The 14,929-nt window shown below is 36.2% G+C and overlaps 1 protein-coding gene across 1 annotated transcript in view; it reads left to right on the forward strand.

The window, feature by feature from the left end:
* LOC107730860 (neuronal tyrosine-phosphorylated phosphoinositide-3-kinase adapter 2-like) overlaps positions 1–14,284 on the forward strand; it is a 36,942-nt gene extending 22,658 nt beyond the window's left edge. The window contains exons 4-7 of the mRNA XM_016541815.1: positions 695–1,867; positions 10,166–10,324; positions 10,418–10,539; positions 13,965–14,284. Coding sequence (XP_016397301.1) covers positions 695–1,867; positions 10,166–10,324; positions 10,418–10,539; positions 13,965–14,195 — 1,685 coding nt within the window. The 3' untranslated portion in view covers positions 14,196–14,284. The remainder of the gene's footprint in view (positions 1–694; positions 1,868–10,165; positions 10,325–10,417; positions 10,540–13,964) is intronic.
* Positions 14,285–14,929: the final 645 nt, after the last annotated feature.

The raw sequence follows: 14,929 nt of genomic DNA on the forward strand, positions 1-14,929 counted from the left end.
ACACACACACACATTTATTTATATTTATTTATTTTAAATATATACAGTATATAATAAAATAAATATATAAAAATATTATACACACACACACACACACATATACTGTATATATATCCTATTATACCCTCCCCCCCCAAAAAAGTCCACTTCTAAAGATATGCCCTACTCAGTGCGTAGGGACCCTGTAAATGAGAACACACAGAGCCTGGCCTGCTTTCCTCATTTCTCAGCACTGGTAGCTCAACTGTGTATAATTAATCCTGTCTCAAGCAGAGTGTTAAACTCTATTCTCACTAAAAAGTCCTTGGAGAAACCTATTAACTTACTTCATAACCGCACACATTCAGGATTAGTGACTGTACTGAGAGGGCAGTGGTGGGACGTGATGCGAGTACAACCAATAAAACGTGAAGCATCAAAGACGATCACATGCACAATAGACCAGTAATGGCCCTGTGCAGCCCCATACGGCTTTGTGGGTTAGCAGTGACATTAAAAATAATACATGCTGACTGGGCTACCCTTCTGCTAAGGCTTAGCAGTGCTAATATTTCATGCTAATATATGTCTTGACATTCTGATAACACCTTACAATACTGTAATACTTTACTGCTATGCTATGCTATCTACTTTATATTAGTTGCACTGTTGAATTCCATACAATTCCTAAACATTTCCGTTCTCTCACCAACAGCATCAAAATCCCGCCCCTGCAGTGAGGAGTACCGTCGCATGCCTCCACCCAAACCCAAACGCAACCCCAACACCCAGCTCAGCACATCCTTTGACGAGTCTTACATTCAAAACCACGTCAGCAAAGCTAAGTCTGCCTCTCTGCCGCGTCAACACAAAAAGAAGTCGGCATCTCAGAATCAAAGCCCCGCCCCTGACACTGATGATGAGGCAGAGCCTGTTTATATAGAGATGGTGGGGAACATCTTACGAGACTTCAGTCGAATTACCGGAGCTAATGGCGACGAAGAGGATGACCAAGGTGAAAGTGTGTATGAGGAGATGAAATATCCTGCCTTCGATGATTTACCTTCATCTTTAGACCACACGCAGTCGCGATGGGAGCAGTGTCCCACTGCTTTGGTGCCGGAAGTCGAACTTACACGACCCACCACTCCACGGGGTTCGCTGTGTGACATTCCCGCCCCGTTCCCGAATCTGCTTTCCCATCGACCTCCTCTACTAGTATTCCCACCTGCACCAGCCCAATGTTCCCCCAACTCTGACGAATCCCCTCTTACTCCATTGGATGTCACCAAACTGCCCATGTTGGAGAATGTCGGATATGGGAAACCTGGTACATCCCCAACTAGTGCCGACCCTGGACCACAGCTGGAGGTGCAGCAGCTGTCTGGTAAACACCACCACCACCATCATCATCATCATAAGAAGTCTGCGGAGACTAAGGAGCAACAAACAATCACAGCATCAGGACGATCATCTGCTCCTCCTCTGCCATCCGCGCTTTACAAAAGCGGCGGGTCATCCGCGGCACACGGTTACCCAAGGAGCCACTCCGCCTGCCCATCCCCCGTCAGTATTGGTCGCGCATTAACGCCGCTCACCCTGAAGCGCCCCCCACCGTACGACACTCTCATGACCGGGACGATTCCTCGCAGCGCGTCTGGAGTTCCACATGGATCACGTGAAAGCGGACGGCTCTCGAATTCCTCCAGTGTGCACGGAGGGTCCATGCAAAACGTCTCCACTGCTTCGGGTTCAAGCTCAGGGTCGGGAGGTCGAGGCAGTCGTACACCAACCAGTCCTTTGGATGAACTCAGCAACTTGTTCTCGTCCGGACGTAACATGTTGAAGAAAGGTTCTGGAAGCCGCAAGAGTAAGGAGTCAGCAGATGGTGAGTGAAAATATTGTTATTGATCTAAACGTGATACCAAAAACAAAGTTTGGGGTCGGTAAGTCTTATATTCTCATCAAAGCTGCATTTATTTAATCAAAAATACAGTAAATAGTAATATTGGTAAATATTACCATTCAAAATAACTGTTTGCTATTTTAATATATTTTAAAATGTAATCTATTCCGGTGATGACAAAGCTGAATTTTTGAGCAGCTATTTCTGCAGTCTTCAGTCACGTGATCCTTCAGAAATCATTCTAATATGCCGATTTATTTCTCAAGAAGCATTTCTTACTATTATTAAAGTCGAAATCAGTTGTACTGCTTAATATTTTTGTGGAAAACATGATACTTTTTTTCAGGACTTTTTGATGAATAGAAAATTCAAAAGATTTTATTAGATTAGATTTCAATTTATATTAAATAGAAATCTTTTGTAACATTGTAAATGTCTTTTCTTAAATAAAAACACTTCTGACCCCAACTGTTTAATAAGTCTTTAAATTGCCATTAAATTATCAAGATTTATAAAAAAAATAAAAAATAAAGAAAGAAATAGACGAACTATTTTACCCGCGGAATTTTTTCTCTGGTGCTGTTTTGCTGTGTTGGTAAATTCACCACTTAATTTTGAGTTAAAATACGTTGTTGTAACTTGCGTTACTGAGATTGTAACGAGTAATAATATTACCCAAATTTGATTAGTAATGCGTTATATTACTGCGTTACAGCAAAAAGTAATATACTACTGTAATATTATTACTTTTGTAATGCGTTACTCCCAACACTGGTAATGGGTACAGTATAATAGGATATTTGATTGTGCATTTCTCCCATTTTTTACATATTGTTCACCTTTCTGATAATGAAGATTACCACAAAAATTAATTTAAACTTGTCCGTCATTGTCTCATTTTCAAAAAAAAAGATGAATCTGGGCTACAGTGAGACACTTATAATGGAACTGAATGAGGCCACGCTGTTAATGTTCAAATGCTCACAGTTTCAAAAGTATAGCCACATGATGTAAACAATATGCATGTTAACATGATTTTTGTGTGTGAAAAAAAAAACACTTACTAACCTTTCTATTTAAAATTATGTCATGGCAATGAAGTTGTAAATTTGGACAACACAAAACCATAAAACCTAAAATAATTGTAAAAATGATGATAAAACCATTACAGCTCAAATAACACAGGTTTTTAACAGAAGAATAATATAATAACTAATTTTAAGCTTTGTGTCTCAATGTAACTTTGATTTTTTTTTTAAGAAAAGGAAGAACTAGTCAAAATTATTAAACTGTTAAACTGTGTTATTTTAAACTACAAATACTGTCTTGAATATGTCCAAAATGTTCCATAGATTTCAACCATTTAACGGTTATATGTGAAAATACGAGAAAATAATTGTCAGCTTATTAATATCAGTGCAAATAGAAAATAAGCAAACTAGAATACTATGCCTTATAATTAATTAGATCCACAAATGTTAATCCTGGCAAATACTGGAACTGAAGGGTTAACTGTGAGATATCTGCGGGCGATTGGTAGCCGTCTCATTTACAGCTTCAAAGTGAAGGATGTTGTCTCATAGAGCAAAGCCTTATTGGGTTTAAAGAGCGTGTGTAATCGTCTTGAGAGCTTCAGCTAAGGACTTTTTTCCAGTCTGTTATTTTTCCCGTGTGTGGAGGAGAGATGGCTTTCATGTCCTTTTTCAACGGTCCACTTCCATCACCCCAGGTGTGTCTGTGTGCAAGCGTGTGTTTGAGTCCGTTCACAGATTAAAAATTGAACGATCAACCTACACACAGACTGTGCAACATGCTTATAGTGTATGGGGCAGAGAGAGCGAGAAAATGACCCCGATTCTACCACCCCAAACAGAGCCTATTCATATCAAAATCACTGTTGAATGTAAAGGTTGCCAGATTGTTTTGCGAAGGGTTGTTGAATGCCTTTCTGATGAGCCTTTCAAATCTTGATTTGAAAAAATTGTAATGGATTCATTATGAAATACTTCAGATTAACAAGTCAAGGCTATCATGTTGAACCCTCTATGCACACAAAACACACACACACACACACACACACACAGGTTTGTTTTTGTGAAAAGTGGGGACATCCCATAGGCATAATGGTTTTTATACTGTACAGACCGTATATTCTATTGCCCTACACCAACCCTACCCCTAAACCTACCCCTCACAGGAAACTTTGTGCTATTTCAGATTTTCAATACACTCCATTCTGTGTGATTAATAAGCGTTTTGAAAAGTGGGGACATGGGGTAATGTCCTGAAAAGTCACCTTCTCCTTGTAATACCTATGTCATACCCTTGTCATTATACAAATTTATGTCCTCATTTGTCACAAAAATGCGCGCACACACACACACACAATTTCTATTGTTATTATTTTCCTTACCTTCATAAGAAGCCAAACCTCAATTCACCTTAATATAATAAGGCATATACACCACACAGGTACACACACACACACACACACACTGAAGCAGGTCAGTCTGTCCATCACAGTCAATTTTACGCTACTCAGTCCAGCAGAGATACACAAACACACACTGACTCCTCCTGTCAGTATGTCTTCCACGGATCTGTGATTTGGGCTTGGAGCCTGACAGAGTGTGGAGGTGTGTGAGATTAACAGGCTGCCGGCATTAGTATGTGTGTGTGTGTGTGTGTGTGTGTTTGGCTGACACACAGAGAGAAAAGCCAGAGATAGTGAAGAATCTGTCACAGTGATCCAAAACACACCAGAATCTCATTCTCATTTACAGCTCAACATCAGTTTGCTAAAATACACGGCTATGGCCACATGTGAGATTATGATCAGAATTCACTCATCCATATTTAGATTTAATCTTATAAGTGAATTAAAAACCTTGCAGATATTTTAGCTCTAAACTACATAATCTATCTATCTATCTATCTATCTATCTATCTATCTATCGTATATGTGTACTGTATATACAGTGGTGTGAAAAAGTGTTGGCCCCCTTCCTGATTTCTTATTTTTTTGCATGTTTGTCACACTTTAATGTTTCAGATCATCAAACAAATTTAAATATTAGTCAAAGATAACACAAGTGAACACAACATGCAGTTTTTAAATGAAGGTTTTTATTATTAAGGGAAAACAAAACCCAAAACTACATGGCCCTGTGTGAAAAAAGTGTTTGCCCCCTAAACCTAATAAATGGTTGGGCCACCCTTAGCAGCAACAACAGCAATCAACATGCAAAAAAATAAGAAATCAGGAAGGAGGCCAACACTTTTTCACACAACTGTATATATATATATATATGAATATATGAAATATTACAGTTTGTTTTTAATATATTTTAACATGGAATTTATTCTTGTGATGAAAAAATGAATTTTCAGCAGCCATTAGAGTCTTCAGTGTAACATAATCTTTCAGAAATCATTCTAAAATGCTGATTTGGTAATCAAGAAACATTTCTTATTAGTGTTAAAAATTTTTTTTTTTTTTTTCAGGATTCTACTATTGGAAGATCAAAAGAACATCATGTTTTGGAAACAGATTTTTATAATTTTACAATTTGTAATATAAATGTATTTACTGTCACTTTTAATCATTTTAATGTGTACTTGCTGAATAAAAGTATTTATTTATTTCTATATAGTCACACACACACACACACACACACATATATATATATAAAATTGTATGCATAATTATTTTTTATCAGATTTTTTTTATCATAAATATTAATAATCTTTTGATGATCATTGTAGATTTACAGTATCAGCTATCAGCCATAATATTAAAAACAATTATTGATTATATCTGCCAAATTTCTATGGCAGTGCCTGTTTAGTATTCAAATAATCAGATTATTTTGATATTACAGATGTTATTGTACTGTATGGGGTGTTATTGATTGAATAAACCTTCTTCCTTCTCTACAGATCCCATATTGAAAGCTACAAAGTCAGTCTTACTTAAACTTCACGCTTGGGCTGTAAATAGGTATTTTCAGATCTACCCATTAAGGGATAAAACAATCAATGACTGAGCTCTTCCTGTTCAGGACAGTTAACCTGGTCCAAATCCTGTTAGGGAATTCTACTGCAACTCCATTCGGTGCCAGAAAGACATACAGAGTTTGAACATGTGCCAGTGTCAAGTGGCACGCAATGAAGTTTGTGCATTAATCTGTCTTAAGGATCAGTCTAATTTAAATGTGATATGAGTTTGTTTTTATTATGCCCTATAGTGCCCATAAATAGTTCTAAATATCCCTTAACAGAGTGCAGTCTCCTGTTACGCCTTAATGTATGCAGCTGTATTTAAATGTAATAGTGCTTTTCCTGAAGCATTGAAGAGCTTAATAGTTTCTAAAATTAAGTGTCTGAGTAGCTTCACATACTCTAAAGTTACATTAGCATATACTAATAATGATCCAACACATTTAATATATTTCCTCATCATTATGGCTCTGAGGTTGGCATATATTAGCATAATTTAGAAGCACAGAAGTGCTTACATTATGCCCTGCTGTGACATAGAGAGCTGATATGAGTAACATGAACATAGTGGCAGATCAGGAAACAGAGAATATGATTGAGAAGAGATTCTGATCAAGATCTTCCAAGAATGTGCCATTAAACAGAGACAAACTGCCTCCAGTGCAACAAAATACTTACATATATAGTATTATACTTTCCATTATGACAATTTCATTCGGGTAGTTTCAAAGCTCCTTTATGACATCACTGATTTCTATTCCTTCTAATCTGCCTTTATGGCAGCATAGATTTCTGTCACTTCCATAACTTTTATATGACATCACTAGACGTGTTTACATCAGGTGTTAAAAGGCCTGACTCTGATCACAAGTTGTCAGTCAAGATATTGCTTTGGCATTGATTTCACTACATAGGCTACATTACTCACAAAGAAATCAATTTTAGAAATATAATTTTATATTATACAAAATATAGTTGTATGTATGTACATATACATATACACACACACACACACACACACACACACACATATATATATATATATATATGTATTTAATTATTTTTTATCAGATTTTTTTTATCATAAATATTAATAATCTTTTGATGATCATTGTAGATTTACAGTATCAGCTATCAGCCATAATATTAAAAACAATTATTGATTATATCTGCCAAATAAATATATAAAATATCATTTTTAATCCAAGCGAGCTTGTTGTTTTAATCCAAGCCACTGCATGTTGATATAGTACATGCTGAAGAAGTTCTGACTTAATTATGCATGTGTTAAGCATAATTGTTGATAGTTGTGCATGTGCTTTTGCAGATTTTCTATTTCTTTTAATTCCATACCTCCATCACTTTCTATCACTTCCACAGCTACTTGTCCTAGTAGCGGTTTCAGTCTCATCTATGGAAGCCTTTTTTACCTCACTGTAAAAACTAACTAACTAACTAAATAAAGGGTAATTGCAACTTCGCAACTTTATTCCTCCCAGTTGTAACTTTGTCACAATTGTTACTTTGTTTTCTCATAATTGCGAGTTTATATCTCACAGTGTGACTTTATATCTAGCAATGGAGCTTTAAACTCCGCTAATGCAACTTTATATCTCACATTATGACTTTGTCTTATTTTAAAACTTTAATCACACAATTAGCTTGTTTTTTTTTTTTTTTACTCTGAGACGGAAATGGGCTTCCATACTCATCTGTTTCTCCCCACCTCTGGGCCTGATTGCAACAAATCCCCTAAGCTAAGAAATCCCTTAGCTGTAATTATAAACAAATTATAGCTAAATGTTGTCTTGAACCAAGAGGTTTTGTGCAATCGGCTGCTGAACTTTAGATCCCAAAACAAGAACTGACCTGGGAGATAAACTACAACATATTTCTTGTTTGGCTTCTGCTGTGCCTAGTCTTGTTTCAGTGGTGTTGTTTGTGTCCATTACCTCTAAGTGCCAAAAGGTATTTGGTATGGCATTTCACTCTAACTGGATGAGGAGAACATGTTCCTATGTTGGCTGCTGTTAGCTGAGAAGCCTTGTAGAACAATCTGACCCTGTGAACACTAACATGAACACACTCCTGCCAACACACACACACACCTAAAATTTCCTCTGCTAATGGACTCACATTCTCTCACACACACACACACACACACACAGACAGACAGACTATATCCAGGCAGTAATGGTGCGCATGTTAATAAGTAAATATTATAAATTTGTTGCAGTCTTAGCATTAGCGCCCAACGCTAATGACAGTGGACACTAATTAAATGTAGACTAATGGAGCAGGGCACCACAGACTAATGGGATTTCAACAGACGTGGCCAGACAACACAGTGTGTGTGTGTGTGTGTGTGTGTGTGTGTGTTTCCAGAAAGATAAAGTACAGTAAATAAGGTTTTTGAGTAGCTAATGTGAGACTAGAATACAAAATAAGCTAGCATTGCCAACATCAGCAGAGGACTATAAGGGACACTCTATTTCTTTCATGAAAATGTGTATTTTCTTTACAAAAAAAATTATATATATACACACACATACACAGACATACTACATAAAAAAATAACATTTTTCATGACAAATAAAAAAAACTTACAAAATAGACAATATATAATCTTTACCTATGCATTGTCATAAGAAAAAAACAGAAATACAATTTACAGGTAGTTTAATTCACTAAATGGTACCGCTCATAAGTGTTCATAAATTCATGAATTCTTTCAGAAATTGGACTACACTGGTTGCTCTGTACTGTATGTTTATAATTCACAAAAAAGAACCAGCTCATAAGAATAATTTGCTCAGGAGTTGGACTGCACTGGTATAACCGTGCTGTTTGTGTTTGATTCTTTAAAAATAACTGACTTGTAAGACTTATTAAATCAGGAATCAGACTACACTGGTTGTGCCAGACTGTATGTTTATGATTCCCTAAAAAGAATCGGTTCATAAGAAACATTCGTTCAGGAGTCGGACTACACTGGTTGCGCCATACTATGTTTTTTGATTCACTAAAAGAACTGACTCATAACAGTAAATAATTCGAGAATCAGACTACACTGGTTGCGAATTCCGTATGTTATTGTTTATAATTCACTAAAAAGAATCGGCTCACAAAAGTCATTCATTCGGCAGTCAGACTGGTTGCTCCGTACTGTATCTGTTTGATTCACTAAAAAGAACTGATTCATTAATCTGAGTCATTAATTTGGGAATCAGACGACATTGGTTGTACCATACTATATGTTTATGATTCACTAAAAAGAATGGGCACATAATAATTATTTGTTCAGGTTTCGGACTACACTAGTTGCACCGTACTGTATGTCTTTGACTCTCTAAAAAGAACTGGCTAATAAGAGTCTACACAGGTCATGCGGTCTGTTTTGCGCTGTAGATTCAACAGAACAGAACATCAGTTGGTTTTCTAGTTTCTTTTATTCAATGGAACCAATTTACGGTTCACAAATCTAAAAAACAGGCACTGTGTGCGTGTAGAAAAGATAGCTATTCCTAAACTGAATTAGCTGCTAAAATGAATTTAAGATGCAATCGCTATGAAACAGCATGGCACAATTCTGTTTCGCAACCCTAGATGCAATGCTGCATGAACTGAAATTAACTGAAATAGCTCATGCCTTTTATAAGCATAAGGCTTCAGTCGCCACACACACACACACACACTGATGACATACACTGATTTCACCTTCAATTCATACACCCATAAGTGTCAGACGATATAGCTAAGCACACGTCTATGTGGACGATACGGACACGCATTCAGATACTCTTGCCAGCTGAAATAATTGAAAAGCTTTCATCTGTTAGTAAAGCAATTTCCCTAATGTCTTTAGAGCCAGTGAAAGACGTGATGAATGTGTCTGCTAATGGATCCCCTGTGAGGGGAGAGAGATTAGGAGAGGGATGGAATGGAAAAAATACAAAGATAAAGGGATTGACTGTATGGAAGATGAAAGAATGTTTGATAATAACAAAGAAATGTTGTTTGAGCGTAGGTAAATGTGAAAAACATCTGTAATTTAGTATCTCAAAAATTATGCACACATTGCACAGTATACATACTGTATACTGCAGAAATAGTAATAAGATACTAAGTTGTTTTGCCTCTTTTGTGACACCTAGAGGTAATATATATGTACTGCAGCACTATTATAAATTAAAGCACTCATAAGTCATAATTCTCATAAAAACAGAGAACTGAAGACGTATACTGCATACTGAAATCTCTACCTCTTTTTCTCTCTTCTAGGTGAAAGTAAAGGCAGAAGTGACAGCAGGGACAGAGCCCTTCTTAGCTCTTCTCCGAAATCACAGGATTGGGAAACGCCCACAGGACAATCAGCCACGCCCACAGCCACACCCAGTCACTTTGGCCGCTCCTCCATTAGCCCGACCACCATGCTTGGAGGTCCGTCCTATCCATAAAAAACGAATAAGGATGCTCATTTTAGATATTTCGTTAACATAGATGAATTATTCAACATATTCTCTTGCATTTTAGAAACAAAAGCCGGGTGTAAACTTGGTCGCTCTGCATCCACATCAGGAGTCCCATCCCCTGTGGGAACGCCTCAAAGACATGCCCCCGACGCCTCCGCCCATCCGTGCGGGACTCTGTTCCAGGTACAACCCCCTTATTCCTCAGAATGAGCGAGCATTGGCATGCGTGTGGAGTTCGGTTCCTGTCTCCGTGTCTGTCGGCAATACCTTCATGTCTTTGACCTTTGACCCCACAGCTTCGTGTATATCCTATTCTGTCTGCTGCTTCCGCTGCCGTGCATTTCATTTGGCTCACGGCGTTCATCGTCTGTCTATGTAGATGCGTTATGTGTGTGTTGTTTGTGTTTGGTCCAGATCAGGGCTGCCTTCCCATCGTGCTCTGAAGAGGCTCTCACATTTAATTTGTCCTCTGTGAGTTTATGCCAAGAGATCCACAATCAGGGTTTTATATATCAGACAGTTTAAGCACTTGAGAGATGGTTCAATTGATCTGAATCTGAATGAGCACCTCTTCAGAGCGACGGCGGACAGCTTTACTCTCGACCAGCAGCACCCTTAGTCTGTTCGGTCTCTATCACAATGTTTCAGACGTTGTGGTCGGGTTCCTCAGATGTACAGACATCAAACACAGCTGTTAATGCCATGAAACGGGTAAAACAAATTCTTAAAAGCAGGATCCTGAATCCAAAGCATAGACATTATTATGACTTATTTACAAAATTGATTGAAATATTGACAATTTGATTCACATTTTCCTCAAAATACCCCTATGGCCTAAGGCACTGCTTGAAAATCACTCATAGAATGGACAACATGGCCATAAACAAGCGCAGTATATTCAGTACATATATACTTATATTAAAGCTGTCAAATTATTCAAATATTCAATTGCATTTATTTTATTCTGTTGGTTCTGTTGAGCTCCAAGAAGATAAAATCATACACTAAAGGCATGCACATCCTTATACTCACTAAGACTGCATTTGTTTGATCAAAAATACAGTAAAAACACAATTTACTGTGTAAAATAGTAAAAATTACAATTTAAAATAACTGCTTTCTATTTTAATATGTTATTTCTGTGATGGCACAGCTGAATTTTCAGCAGTATTCAGTGTAACGTGATCCTTCCAAAATGATTCTTATATGCTGATCCTCAAAAAACATTTATTACTATTATCAATGTTAAAAACTGTTTTATATTTTTGCAGAAACACTGCTACATTTTTTTTTTCAGAATTCTCTGATGTATAGAATGTTCAAAAGAATAGTATTTATTTAAAGTTGAAATCTTGTCTTTACTGTTACTTTTGATCAATTTAATGCATCTTTCTTGAATAAAAGTATTATTTAATTAATTTAAAAATCTTTTCCCAAACTTCTGAATGGTAGTTTAATTGAATTTGTTGTTTTATTGTTTACTTACTTTTACAGAGCCATGAGTAAAGTGCCACTGTAAATAAAAAGATCAGCAGTTTCTATTGAGTGGTTAAATTTAAACAAACGGCTGTTTGATGTGTGTATATATTTATCCAGACATGGCATTTATATCAGTGTCACATGTCAAATTCTCTCTCCTGTTTGTCTGTGTGGCCTTATTTGAACAGGTTTTTAGAGCTATTGTATTATGTACAAAAATCCTGTAATAATGATTATGTTTTCCACCACGTCAATTCACTTTCACAGAGACTGGGTCCTGGGTCCAGATCAGTTACACAACTCACTATTACAAACTCACCAAAACACACTCTTTATATTACAACTGATGAAAGCTGCTGAAGAAAAACACACACTCTTTTATAGGGACAGTAATATACCATACAAAACAGATATGACATACACAAATCACACAATATACCGTATAGCCATACAATTTCACTCAGAATATTATAACATAATAAGACATGAAACACATTTAGTATGTTGTCTGATCTACGCTCACTCCCCAGTTGTTTAATTGTTAGTGACTGTAATCGAACTAACCCAAATAAATCTAAAAATCGAGGGATAAAACTAACCCCAACAAATCATAAAATAAAACCGTGTCAAAATGATGTCTTCTCCTGCTCCGCGTCCACTGTACTTTCTGTCTGTCTGCTGCTTCTTTCTTCAAAAGCACAAACATGTGTGTACCGTATGTGTATACATGTGTGTGTGTGTGTGTGTGTGTGTGTGCGCATGTCTGAAGTACTGAATATGCTCTGTTACAAAACCTAAAACCTCATTTTATTTTCATTAACTCTATGCCGCCTCCTAAAACCTTGTATTGCCCAAAATTTAAGTCAGCATCGCATGTATCCCTATTATAAATAACCTCAAAACTATGTTATTTTAATATTATTTATACACAAATATAGTATTCATTATTATTTTGAATTAGCTTTTATTTTTAGATTTTCATTTGTCCATTTTAGTTTAAGTTTTAGTAATTTTGTTGTGTGCATTTTTCATTTTATTTATATAAAAAGCATTAATTTATTTTTATTTCAGTTTTAGTTTTAGTAATTTTATTACTTAAATTTAAACAAAAATCAGAAATGTTGCTTTGGCAATTAACTGAAATAAGTTTAAGTTTAGTTTTTCATGTAATATTTATTTTATTTCAGCTTTATTTCCATTACTAAACGTGATTTTTAATAGTTTGTTAACAATAACAACAATGCCTCAAATAGTAATTAAAAATTGATTTTACCACACTTTTTGAAATTACAAGATTTTCACTTTGTTAGCTTAGCAACATATTAACATCAAACTCTGCTGAAATAAACTGTCATAATATTTATATAAAATTACTGTTTTTTAATTTATTAATATTTTGAATTAGTGTATTTGTAATGTTTTCATTTTAATTTTAGTTAATGTTTTGGTAATTTTGTTTTTTGTCATTTTTATTTTATTTTATTTTTTTTTATATGTCTATGTAATTTTTATTTCAGTTTTAATTACTTTACTACATTAAGTTAAACTAAATGAATATGAGAAAACTTGCATTTTTTTTGTCAGTTAATTTTTATTTCAAGTAATGAAATGTTTTTTTTATATAGTTTTATTTAACTAAAATAACCCTGAGTATAAGTTCTTCCCATTAGTATGACACAGAGTTGCTGCCCATATAGAGTGTTTCCAAATCACTCACTTATTATTTACATGACAGTTAGAATGCTCTCTTAGAAGGCAGCTGCCTATGTAGGCAGCTCCCTAGGTATTGAAATAGTTAGTTGCTCATGAGATTTTGTGTTGCTTATAGAAGTGTTTTATTTTGTGTTTGTACAGGTGCATGAGCAGTTTAATATGTGTGTACACAATTAAGATACTGTGTGTGTGTGTGTGTGTGTGTGCGTGTGCGTGCGCGTGTGCGTGAGAGATCATTAAACTGAACAGCAATACATTCTGACTGCTCTGACTGCTATTAGAGGACATGAATTATTAAACACATCCTTTATTATTAAAGAACACTGTGAACGCCATCACCCTTAAAAATATAAGGGCTACAAAATTAAAGACAGCTCTGCATGCACCAACATTATCTCACCCTTGCCACCCATTAGATGCCCCCAATGCCCTGGGCATGTGGGGACAGCACCATGATGGAGATGATCGAGAAGAAACGTCATCTGTGCAAGGAGATAAAAGCCAGACAGAGACCTTCAGACAAAGCCCTGTGCAAGCAGGACAGCATGCCCATCCTGCCCAGCTGGAAGAAGACCAACGGGGGCAAGAAATCCGGGCCCCCTCTGTACTCCACCCAAACCACTGTCTTCTGGGACACTGCTATATAAATGGTGACCAGCAAACTATAGCCATGGAGACTGAGGGGGCGTGTCCAAATATTGATTGACAGCTAGCAGGATGAAGGACTATTATCAAATCTCCCTGGTTTCCTATCGCTGTTTATATTTGATATTTTTATATTGGAGATAACGGTCTTAATATTAAATATGATTAATACAATTAGCGGTTTTATAAAGAGGAACTCTCCAAATGAGATCTAAGAGTGAAAATAGTACTTTTACCCATGAGATGATATTTGTCCCCTTCGAAATGGTATTTCTATTTATTTTCTATCCTTTTTGGGGGGTGTTTCTATATTTGGCACTCATCCGTTTGTCTGGGGAAATAATCTATAATGTGTGGTGAAATATGTGCAGTAATTCCATTGAGAAAACGCATTGTTTTTGATGCCTATGCATTTGGTTATACGGCATGAACAGCGCTTTTGTTCATTGTCTGTTTTTCATATGGAGAGTTTATTTGAAAATAATATATTTTTTGGTGTCTGTACTTTAAATGTTGGATCGTGAGGTGTCAGGCTGTCGTTTTTATGACTTCTGGGTTGGACTTGAAGGCGATCGGCTGGATTTAGAGATATTAGGTGGGTCTGATTAGTCGAAGTGGATTATGAGATAACTGGGTTATTAAAGTACAGATCGGGCAGTTGGTCAGATATTGATCATACAGTCAGATTAACTGTGAGGGCACTTTCTGTTTTGCGAGGTCAGCTGGTGCATTCAAT

Source organism: Sinocyclocheilus rhinocerous, unplaced genomic scaffold, assembly GCF_001515625.1.
Source record: "Sinocyclocheilus rhinocerous isolate Xijiao unplaced genomic scaffold, SAMN03320098_v1.1 scaffold938, whole genome shotgun sequence".
NCBI classification, from domain to species: domain Eukaryota; kingdom Metazoa; phylum Chordata; class Actinopteri; order Cypriniformes; family Cyprinidae; genus Sinocyclocheilus; species Sinocyclocheilus rhinocerous.